This window comes from Phascolarctos cinereus, unplaced genomic scaffold (genome assembly GCF_003287225.1).
Source record: "Phascolarctos cinereus isolate Bilbo 61053 unplaced genomic scaffold, phaCin_HiC Scaffold_5;HRSCAF=322, whole genome shotgun sequence".
Classification (NCBI taxonomy): Eukaryota; Metazoa; Chordata; class Mammalia; order Diprotodontia; family Phascolarctidae; genus Phascolarctos; species Phascolarctos cinereus.
Genome location: NW_027555958.1, coordinates 254,042,153 through 254,065,262, shown reverse-complemented (window position 1 = coordinate 254,065,262; position 23,110 = coordinate 254,042,153). Strand labels below are relative to the sequence as shown.

General features: G+C 38.2%; 1 protein-coding gene and 2 pseudogenes across 6 annotated transcripts in view; 1 reads left to right on the top strand and 2 right to left on the bottom strand.

The window, feature by feature from the left end:
- The window catches only part of NDEL1 (nudE neurodevelopment protein 1 like 1), a 103,217-nt gene that overhangs the window by 22,209 nt on the left and 57,898 nt on the right, over window positions 1-23,110 (bottom strand). For all 6 annotated transcript variants that reach the window (XM_020966437.2, XM_078155672.1, XM_020966436.2 and 3 more), the window contains 4 exons: window positions 15,568-15,721; window positions 13,522-13,670; window positions 3,189-3,325; window positions 882-1,055 (listed from right to left, as the gene is read on the bottom strand). In XM_020966437.2, the coding sequence (XP_020822096.1) occupies window positions 882-1,055; window positions 3,189-3,325; window positions 13,522-13,670; window positions 15,568-15,721 (614 nt within the window). The remainder of the gene's footprint in view (window positions 1-881; window positions 1,056-3,188; window positions 3,326-13,521; window positions 13,671-15,567; window positions 15,722-23,110) is intronic.
- On the bottom strand, window positions 8,898-9,609 carry LOC110194250 (large ribosomal subunit protein eL19 pseudogene; annotated as a pseudogene).
- LOC144457962 (kinase suppressor of Ras 1 pseudogene) lies at window positions 9,860-11,395 on the top strand (annotated as a pseudogene).

Below are 23,110 nucleotides of genomic sequence, written 5' to 3'. Positions count from 1 at the left end.
CAGTGTTTTCTTTTGGCAAGTCATCCATCCAAAAAAATGGTTTATATACCTGCTATATATAAAAACACTCTTTTTAGCTTTTAAAGTCCTTCTTAACCCAGCCCTTCCTACTTTTCCAGTCTTATTCCTTATTCCTCTCCATATGCTCTGCGATCCAATGACACTGGTGCTGTTTTTCGAACATGACACTCCTCCAGCCTCTAAGCATTTTCACTGTCCCCAATGCCTGAAGCCTCTCACTCCTCATCTCCGCCTCCTGACTTCTTTCACGTCTCAACTAAATTCCAACCTTTTGCAAGGCGGCTTTTTCCCAGTTTTACTTGATCTTAGTTCCTTCCCTCTGAGACTACCCTGAAATTTTCCTATCTATATCTTGTTTCGACATAGTTGTTTATATGTTGTCACTCCCATTACAATGGGAGTTCTGAGAGCTGGTTTTTTGTTTTTTGTCTTTCTTGGTATACCTAGCACTCAGCACAGTACCTGGCCCATACTAGGCACTTAATAATGCTGGTTCACTAACTAATTAGAAGTGTTCTGCCCTTTTAATAAAGGCTCATTTAAATGTGACATACTTAATAGAGAACTAGCTTCCAAGTCAGGAAGGTCTAGTTTTCAACCCCTAACTATGACTATGTGATCCTAGAAAGCTAATTAATCTCTAAGTGCCCCAAAGCAACTCTCTAAGATTACAATTTGCAGAGCAAGGGGTCAATCTGCACTGATAAAAGTAGTTTTCCAATCAAGAGTTCCCACAGGGGTATCACTATGCCAAAGATATCATAGGCTTAGGTTCACCAGTATCCCCAAATATCCTGCTTAATCGTAAAACTATTTTAAGTTGACATTCTACAGCTGGGAAGAGAAAAGAAATTACAAACCTTTTGGTGAAGGAAAGCTGTTCTCTGTCCCTTTCCCCACAGGAGTGGCTGGCAAGGAAAGGGATGCCTGTACAGCAGAATCCATTTTTTCACAATCTAGAGTTGGAGAACTAGGAGCCGACTTTCTGGTTACTTCTTGTTGCCTTTCACGTACTGCTAGTTCTTGTCTTAAATCTACAATTTAAAAATATTTAGGTAATAACACTTATTGGAAGTAAGAGACAAAGCATAGCATATCATTCAGGAAGCCATACCTGAATGGTAGCCCATGTAGCCCATCACATTCTTTCGATAGTATCTCAATTATACATTTTCCAAACTATTCAATTTCTCTTATTTATATATCACAAGGTGTCTACTGAGTTAACATAATGACTCAAGTGTTTAAATGATGTCTTAGATCTTTAAAAACGTTTATTCAGCTCTGCTTCCAGACTGGCCCCACCACTATCACCCAGAGGAGCAAGGCCTGTGGAGAAAGAGCCTGCCATGCCCATTCCTATCAATATCCACTGGTGACCAACTGCTACTATCAGGGAGGTAAGCCTAAGAGCCCTAGAAATAGCAGTACTACCTCACATCACTACTTCTAATCTGCCCCAAAGCGAGCAACCCTTGTGGAAATGTGACCTGTGTAGGTGCTGAAGCTGCCACCTCCCTGACAGCCACAATTACCAGACTCAGAAAAAAAAATTCTTAACACCTGATTTGACATCAGAAAGTGACAAGGTTTTATTAATGGAAACAATACTAACGAAGTGTTACCATCTGCCTTATTTCTGAAACCTTCTATATGTGTGTCCCCCTAATAGGATATGAACTCCATGAGAGCAGAAGTTGTTTAAGCATCCCCACTGCTTAACACAGTGCTTTACACATAGTAAGCACTTAAATGCTTTTCCATTTATTCAAAAACTGTTAAGTGCCTACTATGTGAAGTCTTGAGAATAATTACTTGTGCCATTGCATACCCAGGTTAAAAAAAAAATCAAGATGAGCCAAAAACATATCAGGTGATGGGCTGAAAAGAAATTTAATATACTTTATTCCTTCCTAATAGCTTTCCTGAAAGAGTAATGGAATTTATATTCTACTACTAGCAGGTGATGTATTCCCTTAACATACTAACAGGGAAAGAAAAAAAAGAAACCCAATGAAGAAAAGAGCAAGCAGGAAGCAATGATTTTTTTAAAATATCAAATGTTTTTAATGACTTCCTGAAAATTATAACAAAGGACCTGAATTCCTCCACTAGATTAAAATCTAAAGACTTCAAATTCTCTGGTCAAAGGAGACACTAGTGTCAACAGTGATCTCTCTTTATGGAACCCACTAGATATTTTTAAAATCCTCCTCCTTGATGACCTCTCTAGGCCATTTGACATTCACTTTGTTCCTTAATTTTTCTCCTTTACTTCAATGACAAGGATACTTCCTGGTGCTCTTCCTATGTCTACAATTCCTTCTGTTCACTCCATTGACTTTTTCTTTATCCTCTAACCTCCTCTGTTCATCTTTCAAGGCTTGAACTTCAGCTCTTCTCCCTCTAAGAATTAATTCATATTCTCTTATGAATTCAACAGCTATCTTTTGGCTAATAACTCCCAAAACCCTATCAAGTCACTTAGAAGCTAATGAAGGGTTTGAAGCCAGGGGCTCCTTAAGGAAAAAGGAAGTTAGAGAAGGGGAGCTGTAAGTTGTAGGTATTGATTGAGGCATGGAAAAAATTCTGTAGGATGGGAAAGGACAGCTACTTCCAAGGAGGTAATGGTAAGACTTTCAAATGGAAATGAACTGCAAACACTTGAAAACAAAACTAGAGTTCAAGTACAAGCTACAGGATAGGAATATAGATGTAGAACACACAAAGGTGCATCTAAAGTTCCTGAGAATTGGATGAGTACTCTAAGGGAGCAAAGAACCATTAAATATTCACAGGAAAATGTCAAGATCAGGAAGTTAACAGCAAATGTAATAATAAAAGTAACAATAGCAGCTAACATTATCTACACAGCCCTTGAAAATTTGCAAAGTGCTTTACAAAACATATGTTGTCTTATTTGATCCTTACAATAACCCTGTGAGGTAGGCCTATTATTACCCCCATTTTACAAATAAACAATCTGCGACTGAGTAAGGTTAGGTGATTTGCCCAAGATCAGACAGCTAGTAAATCTCTGAGCCAGGATTCAAATTCAGATCTTCCTGCCTGCAAGTCTAAAGCTCTGTTCACTTTGCCACATAGATGCCACATGGAATGTGAATAAGTGTTTCAGACCAATCACTGCAGGAAAGAACAAACTGTACCTCTTGCTTCATCCTTTAGCCTCTGTACAGAAACCAGCAAAGATTCCTTTTCATCAAGTTCACTTTCCAAAAATGCATTTCGTTCAATGGCTTGATTCAGCCTTTGTTCAAAGTCTTCCAGCGAAACTATTGTAGCCCTAAAAATAAAAGCCAAAATATTAGATTTTCATGAAATAAAGTATTTACATGCAACATATGCAAACAGTAAAGACAAAATTATTCCATTTTTTACTTTTTTTAAGATTATTCCAGCCAAAATGATTTCTTTTCCTCTCCCTCTGAATTCAGACAGCCCTTACTGTCATACGGTAACATGGCATAGCAGATAAAGCAATGGAAGTAGTTATGAAACTTGGACTGAAGTGTTGCCTCAGAAGCTCATTAGCTACATGATCAAAAGAAAGTCACTGAGATTCTCATAGACTCTGTTTTCTCATCTGTAAAAAGAAGATAATAACAAGTATACTACCAATCCCACAGTGCTGTTGTGAAAAAGTACTCTGCAAGCCTTCAAGTATTACATAAAGGCAAGTGATTACTATTACCCTTAATGTGTTTTTTTATTAATGACTTGAACTGTGAATTTTTCTATTTTTCTCTCTCCAATTTGAGAAGAAGAATTTCTGAGATCTCTTTTTATTCTTCACCTTCCCCCCTTCCCACCATCCTGGGGACATTAAACTTATGTGTCTATGCAGGTGGTGTGAGTATTCACATGGCTAACGACTTTAAAATGAACACAACTTAGAATATATGCTCAAAAAATACCTGATTGACTTGTAAGAGAAGTATCAGATGCCCACTGTAGTTTTTAAGCTTCACTGTTTGCTCTGTCAGGAAGAACCCTTTTCTAAGGATTCTTGTCCCTATAATGGAGATAGAAGTTCTGACAAGGAAGAGCCTGGGCTGTCTCTGACCCTCAAGATGGAACACAGCAGGTCACTATGAGAACTCTAGTCCTATTTCGGTCTCAAAATTCAGCTGAAGAAAGTGACCTGACTTTTATCACAGATACTAAAGACTCACAAGATAAATGCAGAGAATTCTCCTCCTTTAAAAAGTCAGTGAAAGTCCTATCATTCATTCTAAGATACTAATGCTAACCAAATAATCCCAAAATGCCTAAGGATAAAAAGCCTCAAAAGGTCTGAGTTCTTCATTGGAGAAGTCCACATGGGACTATCTCTAGTTATGTTTCTAACCTGAGATTCCCTATTTTTTGCCTGGTGTCTTGTTGGAATCTTTAATGCCACTGACTTTGGTCAAATCATGGCATTACCTGAATCATCTATTTACCCTGCTCTAGTTGAATCTTCCCTTGTTTTGAAAAATAGGATATTTTCCCAATGGATAAGTGATCAAAGTTTAAGGACAAATAGTTCTACAAAGCGTAATTGGAAGTTATTAAAAACCATATGAATGAATTCCAAATCATTAATAAGAAAAATGGAAATCAAAACAATTCTAAAGTTTCACATTATACTCAGGAAATAGGCAACTATGACAAAAGATGAGAACACTCCATGTTTGGACAGTTGTGGAAAGACAGGCACATTAATACACTGTTGTGAACTGTGAAAAGATCAAACCACTCTGGGAAGAAATCTGGAATTAAGCAAAGAAAGTAACTAAAATTTATGGACAGGGGTTTATGAGGGTCTCTTTGGATTTTACTGCTCCCTTGTTGCTGGTGGTGAGCTGGGGTTGTAATAGCACAGCACAGCTCAGGCCTTAGGTTAGGTGCTCAGAACTGAACTAAAACTCTCTAGTTATTGGTTCCTTTTATTAAGAGGATTTGTTCTGTGAAATTTGGATTCCAAGGGCCACCCCAGAGGACCTAGAGGGCCACGCTTGAGGACCTAGAGGGCAACGTGTGGCCTTGAGACCACAGATTCCCCACCCCTGGCCTAGAGGGACCACGAAAGGCCTATGGTAAAGGTGGGAGGGGCCCTCAAGTTGAGTCTTGGAAAAAACCAGATAAACTAAGGCATAACTGAGGAGGGAGAGGATTCCAGGCATAAAGGACAGCAGTGCAAAGGCAGAGAGATGGGGGATAGCGTGCTGTGTGCAGGAAACAGCAAAGAAGCCTTTAGATTAGACCGTAGATTGTTCAGAGAAGCATAAAAAGTATAGAGAAGAGGGGCAGCAAGGTGGTACAACGGATAGAGCACCAGCCCTGGAGTCAGAAGGACCCATGTTCAAATATGGCCTCAGACACATATTTTTAGTTGTGTGACCCTGGGCAAACCATTTAACCCCGATTGCCTCACCAAAAAAAAAAAAAGTATAGACAAGAAAGGGATGAAGGGGTCACATTGTGAAGACTTTAAGTATCAGAGGACTTTATATTCGAACCTTTAGTGGGGCCAAGGGCAGAGAAAAGAGAAATGACAGGATCAGACCTGTGCTTGAGGAAAATCACCTTAGGAGATGAGTACAGGATAAATCTGAGTGGAGAGAAACATGAAGCAGGGAGTTCTTAGTGAATGTATGCCACAATTTTTTTTTTCTGTGACATACAAGGGAAAGTCTCCAGAGGAAAGGGTGTAGAAAGGGAGTTCTGGGGGAAATTTGGGATGACATCCAGAACAGGCACTGCGGAGGGGAAGAACAAATCTATTAGAGTAGAATAGAATGATTGCCTCATTGCAGTGAGGGCCCAGGAGTTATTACAGAAAAGGAGACAGACTGTGAGAGTAACCCAGAGTTGTGTTTTGGTAAGGCATGATAAATGACAGAACAAAGGGAAAAGAAATTAGAGAGAAGAAAATAGTGTAGAGATGAACTACTTCACCAAGATGTCATAATAGTTAAAGTAGGGTGATGGCCTGGTAAGGAGCTAAGGGGTGGAGGGAATAGAAACTATGGTAAGGATGAAGGACAAGATTAGGGGTTTAGAAAAAACAAAAGAAAAATGAAATTAAATGCCTTCTACTTAGAACTGGCCAACTTTGTTACTAAAGAAGGGATGAGAAAATGTACCTCTCTCCACTAGAAAGGTGGAAGACTACGATTGTGGAATCCTAAATATACATCAGTTAATGTATTGACTAATTTCATAGAACTATTTTTTTTCCTATTTCTTGCTGTAAGGGACAACCCTCTGAGTGAGGGAGGGGAAGGGAAACACACACACACGAAGGCAATGCACAAACAAAATTCTGAGGGAAAGAAAAAGAATAAACAGGACACTTGCCCTTCTTAAGTCTTTTGGCACATCTCCTGCACTTTCAGATTTCTTTACACTTACTGACAAAGGACAAAGATAACATTTTTAAGTTCTTTCAGCACCCTGGAATGAAATCCGTCCAGTTCTGGAGACCTGATCTCTTTTTAAATAGGGTATTCCCTTACAACCTTACCAAACCAGGCTAAAATTTCCTCTTTCTTCTACTCTTTCCAGTGAGAAGACCACTCTCATTGCTTGTAAAAAAAAAAAACACACTTCTGAAATAAGGTATACATTAAACAAGAAGCAATGTATTGTTATGGAAAAACTTGGACTTAGGAGCAAAAGGTATGTGTTCAAATCTTAGCTTTGCTACTTACTACCTGTATGACTACATCTTCACTTCATCTATAAAATGAGAGGGTTGGACTAAATGACTTCTAAGGTCTATTCAAGCTCTAAATACTAGGAACCTAAGCTTTCTTTCTCAACTGTCACAATTACAGTCCCTAAACCCTGGGCCAGTCTACTCCTTACTTTTAATATATCTCTGTTCTGAACACTTTTCACTAGACTCAGTCAATTTCAAGATTTTATCCTTTTGACACCATTCACAGAAGTTCATGGTACTCAATTATATTCATCTTGGTTAAGTGACATTCCTTCCTTGTATTATATGTATCCTTTTAAAAATCTGTTCTCAGAGAAACTCTTGTAGAGCTACATTACTATGATTATTAAAGTTTGCACTGTCAAAATTTGAACTTTTAGAATTTCTTGTCCTTTCTGAGTCATTTTAGAGTCTTTAGCCATGAGAATAATGTTGTCTTTTCTCTGAACTTCTTTAAATCAGCTTTCTTGGATTCCAGAGGTTGACTAAACTATATTCTCATTTTCCTTGATATTACAGAACTACAAGATAATCAACACTTATTCCTAAGATTCCTGACATATGCCCATCAACAACTCATTTTTCATTTATTTATTTATTTGTTTGTTTGTTTGTTTGTTTGTTTGTTTATTTATTTATTAGGCAATTGGAGTTAAGTGACTTGCCTACAGTCACACAGGTAGTACGTGTCGAGTGTTTGGTCTAAGGCCACATTTGAACTCAGGTCCTCCTGACTTCAGGGCCGGTGCTCTATCCACTGCACCACTTAGCTGCCCCTAACAACTCATTTTTCCTTACATGTCAGATTTAAGTCTGGGATTAAGTTCTTTCCTTTATCACCAGACAAAATCGTAGGTAATACCAATCAAGAATTTAATAACTGCAGAATTGTACTTTCACCAGCTATTGAAAGGAGGGACTACTGAAGTTCTCTCTTACTACCACAGATATCTGTGTCAGTTTTACATTCATCCTTCACTTTTATTTGCCTTCAAAGCTGTCCCTAGGATTCAGTTTAACCTGATTCGTGTTAAACTGAATAGGGGTAAAAAGGGTTGGGGAACAGAAGAACTGATATGTTTTGCAAAGATAAAGGAATCAGCATTTATACAGTGCTTACATAGTGCCCATTTCATTCTAGGCATTGTGCTAAGTGCCAAAGTTAAGTGACTTGCCCACGGTCACACAGCTGAGGCAAGATTTGAACTCAAGTCTTCCTGACTCCAATGCTCTATCGACCGTGCCCCTCAGCTGTCTCAAAGTCCTTATATCTCTCTAGGGACAGCCGTATCTTTGAGATATGGCATTCTTCCGCTCAGAAAATACCCAGTTCCTCTCTCTGGATGGGAAAGTTAAGCCCTCAAAATAGAGGAACCTATCCCAAAGGACCCATGGGTCATATAAAGAAAGTCTGCCCTCAAAAAAGGACTAGAAACCAAGCCTATGTGGACTCATATTTTCTTTTTTTTTTTTAACTCATATTTTCAATGGTTCACTAGAAAGCACAGAAGTCACACTTAATATGACAGTTTCATGAAGCAAATCACAAGATCTACCTGAAACGGACCTTAAAGTTCATCTAATCAATTCTCTCATTTTATAGATGAGGAACTGAATCCAGAAAGATTAAGTGACTTCTCCATAGACAAGCAGGTAGTAAGTGACAAAGCCAGGATCTGAAGTCCTACAAATCCAGGGCTCTCTCCACTGTACCACACTGCTTCACATATGTGTAAGACTTGATTAGTAACAGACTGGTTTCCCTGAACAACACACTCAGGTCTAAATGGCAGGCCTATACTTGGTCTGTGCTTCCAACTCAGTTTATTTCGTAACATGAGGGAACAAATCAGAAAAGAAATCCAAGTCTGAGTTCAGGCTAGGGAAACTGTTTTGTGGATTTTGTTTTGACAAGTAGAAATAATCAATCACTGCTACCAAGCACCAAAAGAACATCCAGAGGTAAACCCTCATACTAAACTTTTCCCTCAGGTATACAAACACAGGGAATCTAGTTATTAAGTAAACATAAGTCCAGTGGAATAAGCAGTAGAAGAAATATTGACAAATAACTTCCTAGGGAGAATGCAATCATTTTTGGAACTTACTTACAATACTTATTAAGTTTAACAATAACTTTAAAAATAACTTTTTTTGGACAATCTGTCAAGATTTATTGTATAAGCCAAATAGAAGAGTACTATGTACAGAGGAGACAGGGGAGGATCATTTCTTAGTCTCCTCCTCCTTGGACAAAGTCTTGATGATCTCCTCTTTCTTAGCCTGCAGACGCTCTTCCCGACACTTTCGTGCTTCCTTAGTCTTGGACCGGCGAGCTTCAGCCTGGTCAGCCAAGAGCTTCTTCCGGGCCTTGTCTGCCTTCAGCTTATGAATGTGCTCCACGAGGATCTGCTTATTCTTGAACACATTTCCCTTTACCTTCAAGTACAGGCTGTGGTACATATGTCGGTCAATCTTTTTGGATTCACGATATCTTTGGAGCAGACAGCGAAGAATCCTCATTCGCCTCATCCAGGTCACATTCTCAGGCATACGAGCATTGGCAGTACCCTTTCTCTTACCAATGCCCATGTGCCTGCCCTTCCGTCGAGCCAGGGTATTTTTCCGGCATCTAGCCCGAGAGTGCACAGTAACAGGTTTCCGGATGATCAGCCCATCTTTAATCAGCTTCCGGATCTGCTGACGGGAATTGGCGTTGGCAATTTCATTAGTCTCACTGGGGTCAAGCCATACCTTCTTCTTTCCACATCTAAGGACACTAGAGGCAAGCCTCTTCTGAAGCCTGAGCATACTCATAGCTGCAGCCACAGCACGGAAAAGGAGAAAATAAAATTTTAAAGATATTGTTTTTATGTCACCTACATTTCCCAATATATCCATCCTCTTTCCACAGAGTAGTTCTGACTTGCATTTTTCTCAGTATCAGTGATCTGAAGTAGTCTTTCCAGTGGTTCAGTTTGCCACCCCTACCCAGCCACAAATTTTTCCAGTTGCTGACCAACTTCTCGACTCTTATCAGGAGCAAACTTCATGAGTCCCAAATTGGAAACAGAATCAGTGAGGTACCTTCTATCAATTTTGTTCTCCCCCATGGATCCCTACAGACAATATGAAGAGATGACCCACAGCTTCTCCACAAAGTCTTGGCTGTCCTGAGTTTGTCATGTGTGGCAGCAGAGCGTGATATTTGGGGAGAAGGGGAAGAAATGCAGGTTAAAGTGTCATAAGAAAAGCATAAAAGAAACCCTTGTTTGTAGCATATTGTTCCTACCATTATCTAATCTACAGAGGTTAGAATTTGTGCCTTTAGACAACAACCCAGTGGAGAGATCAACAGAACCCCATTTCATGACCTTCTCAAAAGCCCCAACAAAGAAGGAACGCCCCCCCAGCCATAAACCACTTCACTGTCTTCTACCATCTCTTCCACACCATCCTCCCTCATGCCCTTCAAGCCTTCCAACTCTCCCCAGTGTAACACCACCACCAAACCCCTTCCCAATGGTTCGGCAGGTTTAAGTCCCAAATGTTTCCACTCTACCCCAAGTCCCTGATTCAGCTGACTCAATGACCAACTGAAAGCCACTATGGCTGAAAACCATGACGCAAAGATAAAAGAACAAGAGGCAAGTAAATCACAGATGGAAGAAAACAAGGATGAGATGGACATTCTAACTTCCAGAAGCTGTGGAAAGGGATGATCTCTTGCAAAGGCAGCAAGATCAGAGTCTACCTGCAGGTGTGGCACAATCTCAAAAGGAGAGCCCATTGGGCAGGGACAGTGGGGGAAAGTCTAGTGGGGCAAAGAGCACATGGAGGTGACAATCTGTTCTCTGAAGATTGGATGGCAACAACCAAGACCATCTCAAGCAGTTTAGAAAGGAGGTGATGAATTAACAGGCAGATGTATAGCACATGTGGCACAAGAACATCATGCTCTTCATGGGGTTATGCATGAATTCCTAATCCCCCTTATCATCACCACCAGTTTCTATAAAGGACAGATGCTTCACTCATTTGTGAGGGATCCTGAAGATAAGCCTGCATAAACAAAACCATGCAGATTGCTCAGGAAATTACTAAAGGCATAGAGTATCTTGTACACCAAGGGCATCGTGCACAAAGACCTGAAATGTAAGAATATCTTCTACGACAATGGCAAAGTGGCATCACAGACTTCAGGCTATTGAGGATCTCTGGTAAGGTCCAGGAAGGCAGGCAGGAAAACAAACTGAAGCTGCCACATGATTGATGATGCTATCTGGTCCCAGAAACTGTTTGGGAGATGATCCCTGGGAAAGATGAAGACAAGCTACCCTTTTCTAGCACAGTTGATGTTTATGCCTTTGGGAAGGTTTGGTATGAGCTACAAGCAAAAGACTGGCCTTTTAGGACCCCAGCTGCAGAGGCCCTGATCTGGCAGAATGGAATCAGGGAACGTATTGAGTAGTCCTGGCATAAATCAGGTTGGAGAAAGAAGTCAGTGAGATCTTGTCAGTTTGTTGGTCCTTCAACTTTGAGAAGAGACCTACCTTTCCCCTGCTGATGGAAATGCTGGAAAAATTGCCCAAACTGAACCAGAGCCTCTCTCACCCAGGCTACTTCTGAAAATTGGCTGAATTGTAATTCTTGGGGCTACCTGGTAACTCTTGGGGCTACCAGGTACGTCTCCCTAGCTTTTCCCCCCTCTTCTAATTAACTTCTCAACTCAAAACAGTTGTCTACTAAAATGCAAACCTGGATTTTTTGCATTAACCAGGGGGAATCTAATCTCCACCTACTATCCTTTTCTCTGAAAATATTTTTTAATCCTTCCTTTAAAAAAAAAGAATCAGAAATAAATGAATTCAATAACCAGGGTATGATAAACAAAATATAAGTTACCTAGAAAAAACTCCCTATCTGACAAGAATTGTTAGGGCAAAGTAGAAAGCAATCTAATAGAAATTAGGGTGAGATCAATACCTTATACCACATAACACAATTAAACTACAAATGACTATGTGACCTGAATATATGTTATGCTATTTTAAAAAGTTAGAAGAGAACTAAATCAGGTACACATACAAATTTAAACACAGCTATGTCTATGGCAGGGGTTCTTAGCCTCAGGTCCCAACTCCCAAGGTGTCCACAGATAGATTTCAGAGGGTTCCTGAACTTGGATGGGAAAAAAACTTCCATTTTTATTTAAGTATAATTGGTTTCTTTTGTAATCTTGTGCATTTTATGTATTTAAAAATAATCCAAAAAAAGGGGTTCATAGACTTCATCAGACTGTCAAAAGGGTCTATGATACAAAAAAAATTAAGGTCCTGGTCTAGGGGGTGGACTCTTAACCAAACAAGGGATAGAGACAATAACAAAAGATGAAAAGATGATTTCAATTAAGTGAAATTGAAAAGCTGTTATATGAACAAAATCAATTCACCTAAGACATTAAGGAAAGTAGTCAACTGAATTGAGAAAAAAAAATCCTTGCATCAAATATTTCTATTATGAGTCTGATAACCAATTCTAACCCTAATTCTGAGATGGAGGAAGAGAGGGACAGCTATGGGTATGCAACACTGCATATAATGTAAGACCTTTCTTTATCTGTTGGTTAGTTTCACTGAACTTTTTTTTCTTTTTTTAATTTTTCATTATAATAAGTGGCTTTTGGCTTTCCACAAAGAGGAGAAAAGAGAGATACATTGGAAATTTAAAGTGATATAAAAACAAAAGGTATTAAGAAGGTTATAATACCACTTTATAATACCAGCTTTACTAAGAAGCAAGAAAAAAAAAAGACAAAAAGAAAGTGACCTAGAATGCTAAGAAAGTCTACTAGACTTGTCCTCATTAGCTCTACCACATTAAGCAAAATGAATAAGCTTATTATGGGTATGATTAAGGAAATTCTAGAATCACACTCCAGACAAAGACAGGCATTCACCATAAGAAGTATGTGGGAACTGAGGCTGATTAAGAGAACAGCAGATTCCGAGCCCCCATGTCATAGCCATTCCAAGAGAGCAGTGCAAGCAGGGAGGGAGTTGTTCTTAAAGATGACATTGTGGCACAGTGAAAGACAGCTATTACAGGAGGAGAACAGATGCCATCATGTAACAGTACAGGTGTATGGACCCCATTGTCTCTAGTTCCACAGGCAGCACAGGTTGGTGGTTCAAATGTGCAACAGGATGTGCATGCCAATCAAAAGCTCAGAGCCACTCAGGGTTCAAACTTCTATAGAATTTTTAGACAAAGACCTGACATGGCATTAATAAGAGACCGTCCCATCATAACCAGTGGATAAAGCAGTGGGGTACAGTGTGATAGGGTGGACCACTGAAATGAGGGTATTCTCTAAACTGCCTAAAAGGAAATGAAAAATGAGAGGGGAAGGGAGCCAGGAAACTTAATTCTAATTGTGTCAGCATAAAAATGACTAGAGGGGAGAGGGACTGGAGACGCCAGATTATTGGGTCAGTTAAGCCTACATATATGTACCCTGAAGGCTGGGGCTGAACCAACCAAACCAGGTGCTACCTGCTCACAAAGAAATATACTCATTAATAGAAAATGCAATTGTGGACACTGTTTAAATTGTTATCTTTCTGCTATTCACAGATTGTTGGATTTGAGCAAATTAAATGAGCAAATGCTGTAACTCCCTTCTAGACAGTAGGGGGAAAAAACATGTATGTATGTATGTATATGTATATATCCATATTTTGGTAAAAAAAATTAAAATGTATATTACCTACCTTTTTGCTCTCTCCAGGTCATCATTGGCCTGCTCCAGCTCTCTTACATACTTATGTAATTGTTCTTTAATGGCTCGTGTCTGACTCAAATCATCTTCCAAAACAGAGACCTGCTTATAACTCTGTGCATACTGATGTTCTAGTTTCTCCTAAAAGTAAGAGTAAGTGTAGGGACTAGTACTGTGTCATTGGTATTTAGTTTTCATATAATTTGGTTGGGGAAAAAATTAAATTTGAACATAATTTTGATGTCACCTTTCCAATATTTAAAAATCAAAACATACATACATTTTGGATGCACTGATTCATAAAAATTTAAATATAAATTCCAACTGTACCTGTGTAACCAACTAAATCAGATCCCCTGACATTGCCATCAACTATCCTGACTCCCACCCAAAAAGGAAGCCTAACAATAAGCTCTCTGAAGAGTAAAAGTCAAGTAATGTGATTCTATTGACTCAAAAATTTAGGACATTGACAATCTCCTAAATGACAGCAACTGTAGATGACTGATAGAAAACTTTATATAAATTCAATCTACAGGCTGAATCTGAACATGAGTTTAACTTTATCCAGTCTATGGTAAATCCAGAACAGACTACTACCAAATAATTGAATTTCTTTCAAAACAAAGGACTCAGAACATGAATGTAAGTTTAAGTACTTTTAAGTACTATGGAAAAAGGTACACTAATCTCTCAAGAATAATCCTATAATCAAACAGCTTTTAAATATCAAAAGAGACTTACAGGTATAGCTAGGAAATTGATACCTACTTCTAAAATGAAGAATTACATTTCTAAAAGATGAGATATTTCCAATTGTTTTAGTTTTAGTTCAAACTTAAGATTTCATTAATATAGGGAACTCATAATGTAAATACTCTCAACCAACCTTATCCATAATTTATATTTTAGAAAGCTGCCTGGGGGCACTGCCCCTATTCACACAGCTAGTATATCTCAGAAACAAGAATGGGCTCAGTTCCTCTTAATTCCAATCCAAGGGCAGCCATTTATCCAATAAACCATGCTGCCTCTTAAAGATCTAATATAAAAATCTTCACAATCCTATGGGGGGAAAAACTATTTTAAAAATCAATTTTTAGTTCCCTTCCCCATGCTCTATTATAGAAGCAATACAGATAAGAGTCCTGGGCTTGGAGGCAGGAAGACCTAGGTTCAACTCCTGTCTATGTTACTTACTAGCTGTGTAATCCTGGACAAATCATTAAAACTCTCTCCAAGTTTAAGTTTCCACATCTGTAAAATGAGGAGGTTAGACTGGAAGCACTTCCAGCTTCTTCATATATTATTCTATGGCCAAATAACTCTCTAAGCTTCAACTACTAAGTAACAGACTTAGCCTGTATTGTTAATGGATGGAGCTCTCCACATTAATCCAACCATAATTTTTCTACTGCTTAGTCTTTCTCCTTTCCTCTTATCTTTCATTTTAGTTCTTCTTACTTTCTTAATAAGACAGGACAATGAAAGCAGTATTTAAAAGCACACAAACACACTAAATACATTGTTGTTGTTCAGTCATTTCAGTCATTCTTCATGGTGACCCCATTTAGGGTTTTCTTGGCAAAGATATTGACAGGGTTTGCCATTTCCTTCTCCAGTTCATTTTTCAGATAAGGAAACTGAGGCAAACAGGATTAAGTGACTTGCCCAGGGTTGTACTGCAAATAGGTATCTGAGGCTGCATTTGAACTCAGGTCTTCCTAACTCCAGGCTCAAAGCTCTATTCCCTGTGCCACCCACCTGCCACTTACTAAATAAACACAATAAATTCATTTATTCATTCATTTTCATTTACTGATTACAGATATGTTTTAAAAGCCAGTAAGCACAATCTGTTATGTTTCTTACTAAATTAAAATTTTAATTTAATTAATTTATATTAATAATAAATAAATGTATTATATAAAATATATTATATAAATTAAATGTAAATAAATAAATAAAATTAATTAAAATTTCAATTAAAAATTAAATAACTATATAAAGTAGATCTTATAATGAGACTTTCAAATACCTTTAATGCTTCCACTTCATATTTCAATCTTTGGTTATCAGCTTGTAAGTCTCTATTTCTTTGTTCAGCCTGAACTAGCTGAGCTTCCAATTCTGCTTCTAATTCTCTGCTTCCTTCTTGGAATTCAACCAGCTCTTCCTGTGCTTCCCGAAAACTGTGTGAGAATAGAGAAGGAAGAGTTAAATTTTTTTGTTGCATCATCACAAAGATTTAACCACTTGAAGACAATTTTATTTAAGAAAAAACAACATACACTCAACAAACATATTAAGTGATTGGTATGTGCAATATATTTTAATAGGCACTGGGGAGAGACAAGACAAATTAAGACATATCCCTACCCTCAAGGAGGGATTAAACCTAGTAGAGATAAGAACACAAATATATAAATTACAATATAAGCACATTATAAATGAAGGTGGCAGAATGAGATGGCACAAGAGAACCCATATCCTCTTCAGAAAGAGCAACAGAAACAGCAAAACAAACAAAAAAAAGTGTGGTGGTACAAAAAAAAAAACCTCCAAAGAAAATAATCTCTAAGGAAGATCAAATAAATAAGCAAATAAAAAAAACTCCAATAAGATGGATATAATATGATATAAACCTGCAACAAACATATAAGAAAAAAATATATAATAAATTACAGCAATGCTATCCACAATAACACAGCAGGAACATCAATGCGTAAAGTACTTGTACTAATGGAAATGAAGGAAGAAATGAAATTAGTGAAGATGAGAAGATGATGGAAATCTACTTGGAAATATCTGTGGGGGAAAAAAACAAACAACAGATTCACTGAGAAATACAACTGCTGAAATGAAAATTAGAATGGTGAAATCAAGGAAGGAAACCACAATGAAAGCTCAAAACAAACAAAACTGACAAATTTGGAGGAGAAAGCTCTGAGAGTTAACCAAAGAGTAATAAGGCTCCCTAAAAAATGTGACTATAGGGGCAGCTAGGTGGCGCAGTGGATAGAGCACTGGCCCTGAAGTCAGGAGGACCTGAGTTCAAATCCAGCCTCAGACCAAACACTTGACACTTACTAGCTGTGTGACCCTGGGCAAGTCACTTAACCCAAATTGCATTAAAAAACAAAAACAAACAAACAAACAATGAAACAAAATCCAAAGAATGAAAAAATAGAAGACAATATGAAATATATCATTGGAAAAACAACTGACCTGGAAAATAGATCCAGGAGAGATAATTTAAGAATTATTGGACTACCTGAAAGCCATAATAAAAAAAAGAGCCTAAACATCATCTTTTAAGAAATTATGGGGGGGGGGCAGGGCAGAGTGAAAGCAGTGACTTGCTTGAGTTCTCCCCCAAACCCCTCCAAATACCTGTAAAAAATGGCTCTAAACAAATTCTAAAGCAGCAGAACCCACAAAAAGACAGAGTGAAATATATTTTGAGGCCAAGACAGCCTGGACGGTTCATTGGAAAGGTGTATCACGCCAGGGGGGGGAGAGGAAAGCAGTTTGACAGGGGCGCGCTGGCAAAACAGGCCTCAGAGGACTGAATCGTGGGCAGTTGAGGCAGATTTCAAACTTCTCAACCCACAAATGCCAAAGACAACTTAGAAGGTCAGTGGGAAAGGTCTGTGACTACAGTGAGAGAGAGAAGCTTGGTCCCGGCCCCAGTCCCTGAGAGCGGTGGCTGCCTCCAGAGCTTCTAGCCCACAGACTGAGGGGGAATTGGGTGGCTGATCAGAGGGGGGACTGCAGGGATCTCTTTGCCAGTGCTGAGGAAGGAATCTCTTGCCTTGCCCATGCTTGGATCTGGGTCACAGTTCTGGGTGGCAGTCCTGGGGCGAGGAAGAGTGCTGGTGTGGTGAAGCTTGCAGTGGTGATGAAAAGGCAATCCTCCTCACAGCTTCAAGGCAGAAAAGAGTGCTTGTGGTCACTCACAGACCAGGAAAGGAATAAACACCTTGCCCCTTATCACACCACCTTGGAAGAACTGAAAATTTATAGGTCCCTAGAAGTATCTCTGAAAACAGCAGCACAAAACCCCTGAAGCTTGTGACAATACACCCTCCATACTGGAAGCAGAGCCCTACCTTAACAAAGAGTTAAAAAGTCAAGTAACTGGCTGGGAAAATAAGCAAACAATGGGAAAATAAACCTCAGACTAAAGAAATTTACTTTAATAACAAGGAAGATCAAACCATACAACCAGAAGACGATAACAAAGTCAAAGCTCCTACATCCAAAGCCTCCAAGAAAAATATGAATCAGTTCCAGGCCACGGAAGAGCTCAAAAAGGATTTTGAGTAACAAGTATGAGAAGCAGAGGAAAAATCTGAAAAGAAATGAGAGTGATACAAGAAAATCATGAAAAACAAGTCAACAGCTTGCTAAAGGAGACCCAAAAAAATACTGAAGAAAAAAACACCTTAAAAAATAGCCTAACCCAAATGGCAAAAGAGGTCCAAAAAGCCAATGAGGAGAATGCCTCAAAAGCAAAATTGGCCAAATGGAAAAGGAAGTCCAAAAGCTTCCTGAAGAAAATACTTCCTTAAAAATTAGAATACAGCAATTGGAAGATAGTGACTTCATGAGAAATCAAGACACTCAAAACAAATTCACAAGAATGAAAAAATAGAAAACAATGTGAAATATCTCATTGGAAAAACAATGACCTGGAAAATAGATCCAAGAAAGAAAATTTAAAAATTATTGGACTATCTGAAAGCCATGATCAAAAAAAGAGCCCAGACATCATCTTTCAAGAAATTATCAAGGAAAACTGCCCTGATATTTTAGAACCAGAGGGCAAAATAGAAATGGAAAGAACCCACTGTTCACCTCCTGAAAGAGATCCCCAAGGGAAAACTCCTGGGAATATTGTAGCCAAATTCCAGAGTTCCCAGGTCAAGGAGAAAATATTGCAAGCTTCCAGAAAGAAACAATTCAAGTATTGTGGAAACACAATCAGGATAGCACAAGATTTAGCAGCTTCTACATTAAGGGACCACAGGGCATGGAATATAATATTCCAAAGGTCAAAGGAGATAGGATTACAACCAAGAATCACCTACCCAGCAAAACTGAATATAACACTTCAGGGGAAAAAATGGATATTCAGTGAAATAGAGAACTTTCAAGCATTCTTGATGAATAGAAAATCTGACTTTCAAATACAAGATTCAAGTGGAACAAGAAGAGGTAAACAGGAAAGAGAAATCACAAGAGATTTATTAAGGTTGAACTGTTTACATTCCTGCATGGAAAGATAATATTTGTAACTCTCGAGACCTTTGGCAGTATTAGGGTAGTTGGAGGGAAAAAATTATATGTAGACAGACTGATAGATATAGATAGATAGATAGATAGATAGATAGATAGATAGATAGATAGATAGATAGATAGACAGACAGACAGATAGATAGATAGATGGTACAGGGTGAGTTAAAGATGAAGGGGTGATATCTGGAGAATAAAATTAAGGGGTGAGAGAGGATCATACTGGGAGAAGGAGAAAGGGAGAGGTAGAATGGGGTAAATTATCTCACATAAAATAAACAAGAAAAGGCTTTTACAGTGGAGGGGAAGTGGGGGAAGGTGAGAGGGAACAAGTGAATCTTATTCTCATAGGATTTGGCTTAAGGAGGGAATAACATACACACTCAACTGGGTATGGAAATCTATCTTACCTTACAGGAAAACAGGGGGGCAAGGGGACAAGAGAGCAGGGGGATGATAGAGGGAGGGCAGATTGGGAGGGGTAATCAAAAGCAAACACTTCTAAGGAGGGACAGGGTCAAAAGAGAGAACAGAATAAACGGGGGGCAGGATAGGATGAAGTGAAATATAGTTTTTCACAACATGACTACTATGGAAGTGTTTTGCATAACTACACATGTAGAACCTGTATCAAGTTGCTCGCCTTTTCAATGAGGGTGGGTGGGGGGGAGGAAGGGAGAAAATCTGGAACCCAAAATTTTAAAAACACATTATAAAAAAAATTTGTTTTCACATGCAACAGGGAAAAAAGAAATATAGGAAATGAGGTATAGAAATCTATCCTACCCTATAGGAAAACAGAAAGGGAAGGGGATAAGAGAAGAGGGGGAGAGATAGAAGGGAGGGCAGATTAGGGGAAGGGGTATTCAGAATGCATGCCATCTTCATGAGGGGGGAGAGATGAGAAGGGAAGAAAATTTGGAACTCGAAATCTTGTGCAGGTAAATGTTGAAAACTAAAAATAAATAAATTTTTAAAAAAAGAAAAGAAAAGAAATTATTGAGGAAAACTCCCCTGATATTCTAGAAGCAGAAAGTAAAATAAAAATTGAAAGAATCCACCTATCACCTCCTGAAAGAAATCTCAAAATGAAAACTCCCAGGAATACTATAGCCAAATTCCAGAGGTCCCAGGTCAAAGAGAAATATTGCAAACAGCCAGAAATAAACAATTCAAATATCATGCAACCACAGGCAGGATAACACAAAATTGAGCAGCTTCTACATTAAAGGACTGAAGGGCTTAGAATATGATAATCCAAAAGGGTAAAGGAGCTAGGATTATAACCAAGAGTCACCTACCAGGCAAAATTAAGTGTAATACTTCAGGTGATAAATAAAACAGACATTCAGTCAAATAGAGGACTTTCAAGCATTCCTGATGAAAAGACCAGAGCTAAACAGAAAATCTGACTTTCAAATGTAAGATTCAAGAGAAGCATAAAAAGATAAACAGGAAAGAGAAATCATAAGAGATTCAATAAGGTTAAACTGTTTACATTCCTTTATGGAAAGGTAATACTTATAACTCCTAAAAAATTTCTCATTATTAGGGCAGATAAGAAGAGTATATCTAGACAGAGAACATGGATGTGAGTTGAATATGATGGGATAACTAAAAAAAAATAAAATTAAATCAAGGAGTGAAAAAGAAGAATGCACTGGTAGAAGGGGAAAGGGAGAGGCAGAATGAGGTAAATTATCTCACATAAAAGAGGCATGAAAGACCTTTTACAGTAGAGGGGAAGATAGGGGAAGTGGAAGGAATGCTTGAACTTTAACTCTCATTTGAACTGGTTCAAAGAGGGAATAACATACACACTCAGTTGGGTATATAAATCTGTATTACCCTGCAGGAAAGTAGGAAGAGAAGGAGATACGGGAAGGGTAGGGAGGAGGGCACCAGATAGAAGGGAGGACAGATTGGAGGAGTGGTAGTCAGAAGCAAAACACTTTTGAGGATAAACAAGGTGAAAGGAGAGCAGGATAAACGGGGGGGAATGGGAGGGAGGGAATATCCAGTTAAATACATATTTTAAAAAAATTAATTTCATGATCCTATTTCAGGGAATCAAAAAATTTCCTCAAAATATCAAAATCAATGGACTTGACTGTAGCTTGAAATAAATCAAAAGTTATTAATAAGAATGAATGCTAGATTCAAAGTCCAGACTTAATGTCATGAAACTATTAGGGGCTGGAAAAACAATCTAGATCAAGGAGGGAGAGGATCTCTCCCACCTGTCCTCCCGTCTATCTGGTGTCCTCCCCCCTACTCTTCTCTTATCTCCTTCTCTTCCTACTTTCCTGTAGGGTAATATAGATTTATACACCCAACTGAGTGTGTATGTTATTCCCTCTTTGAACCAATTCCAATGACAGTAAAGTTCAAAGAGAGGACAGGAGAGGAGAAGACAGGACAGGGCAGGGAGGGGACAAGGGGAGGGGAGGAGACAAGATGAGAGGAAGGAAAGGGGGGGAGAGAAGAGAGGACAGGGAGGGGGAAGAGAGGGAGAGTGAGGAGAGAAGAGGAGAGGAGAGGGGAGACTTACATATTGATTTAAGGTTTGCAAAGCATTTTGCAAATGTTATCTCATTTTATCCTCACAAGAAGCCTAGGAGGTAGGTGCTATTATTATTTCCATTATAAAAACGAGGAAACTGAGTATGCAAGAAGCAGGATGACTTGCCTAGGGATACTCAGCTAGTAAGTGTCTAACGATGGATCTGAACTCAGCTCTTCTTGACAGGGCTATATCACACAATGCTATCTTGATGATATGGCTTGACCAACTGTTTCTGCAGGTGCTACAGGCCTCACCTCCTCAGTAACTAAAGCTACTGAAGACCCAGAAAAGACAATTGTTGACACCAAAGTCTAAATGGTTAAAAATCAGAAGGGGATACAATTTCATTAATGGAAACAACATTAAAGAATATGCATCACTTCATCTACTTCACTGCTGCACCCTAAGAACCCAGTTAATTGTGTTATCTCCTCCATCAGAATGAGTAAGAGCAGGGACTGTCTCCACTTTTTATGTGCATTCCCAGTGCTAAGCATACTGCTTTGCATAAAATTAAATAATAAATTTCCAATCCAAAAGAAAAATATTTTATATGCAGATAATACATAAAACCCTCAATTCCAATTTCATAGGATCTTTCGCCAAGCCAAAGGAAACAGCTAGGATATTTTTTTTTAATCAAAAGAAAATGGACTTCGTTTCACATCAGCTGTCCCATAAAAACAAACATACTTTTCAAAGACAAATAGAAGGGTCATTTAAGAACCCACTTCTGTGGTTTTACGAGGGAAATCAGTCAATTTGATAATCTCGTCTCAACTGGGGGGAAGGGAAGGAAAAGTTCAATTTTTAAAAATTATAGTGGAAAACGGAAATCCATTCAGCATTTTATGTGTTAAACATCAGAACAGAATAAATGTTAGCAAAATAAGCAAGGTGACAATGTACAGTGGAGAATGTCAAATTTGACAATTATATCCTTAACTGTAAACAATTAATTTCTCTAAATAAAGTTACCAAATAAATTAAAAATCATAACTCAAAATAATTTGCCTAAAGGAAATATATCCTGAAATGAAAATGATAACACCGATTCAAACTTACTATGCTTCCAGATGACTATAAAACAATAAGCTACTATAGTACTAAATAAGAAGGCAGAAATCACTGAAATAAACTAGGAAGTATTACACTTTTTAAAGGTATCAATGTGAGTGAATGAATACCAAGCCTTTATAAAAGAAAACTAATTAAGCCGCAAAGAGAATTAGGAGATTTCAATACTCTATTAATGGAATATGATGACTCAATTGAAAATATAAATGACTCAAGTGACATTGTGTGCAGGGAATAAGGTAGAAGGAGGTTATCTGGTTATTTTGTGAGAAAGAGAAATTAAAAGGTTACAAACTATTAAAGTGTTGGAGAAATTGAATGTACAGAAAGACCAAAGAGGAAATGAAAGAAAGTTTTTTCCCCAAAAACATAGAAAACATTCACAAAAATTGACCAAATTCAAGGATAATTCAAAAAGGCAGAAATTTCAAATAACATTTTGTAAATGATAATGTAATAAAATAGTTATCAACAAGAGAAACATGATCAAAAGATGCTAGCTTAGATGGAAATTAAAAATAATTTGATGAATAATTAAGAGTTAAGGTCAAATTAAAGAGATTAAAAATTATACTAAATGATACTACATATAATATGAATATTACAGATCAAAATTTATGGAATGTAGCCAAAGCAGTAC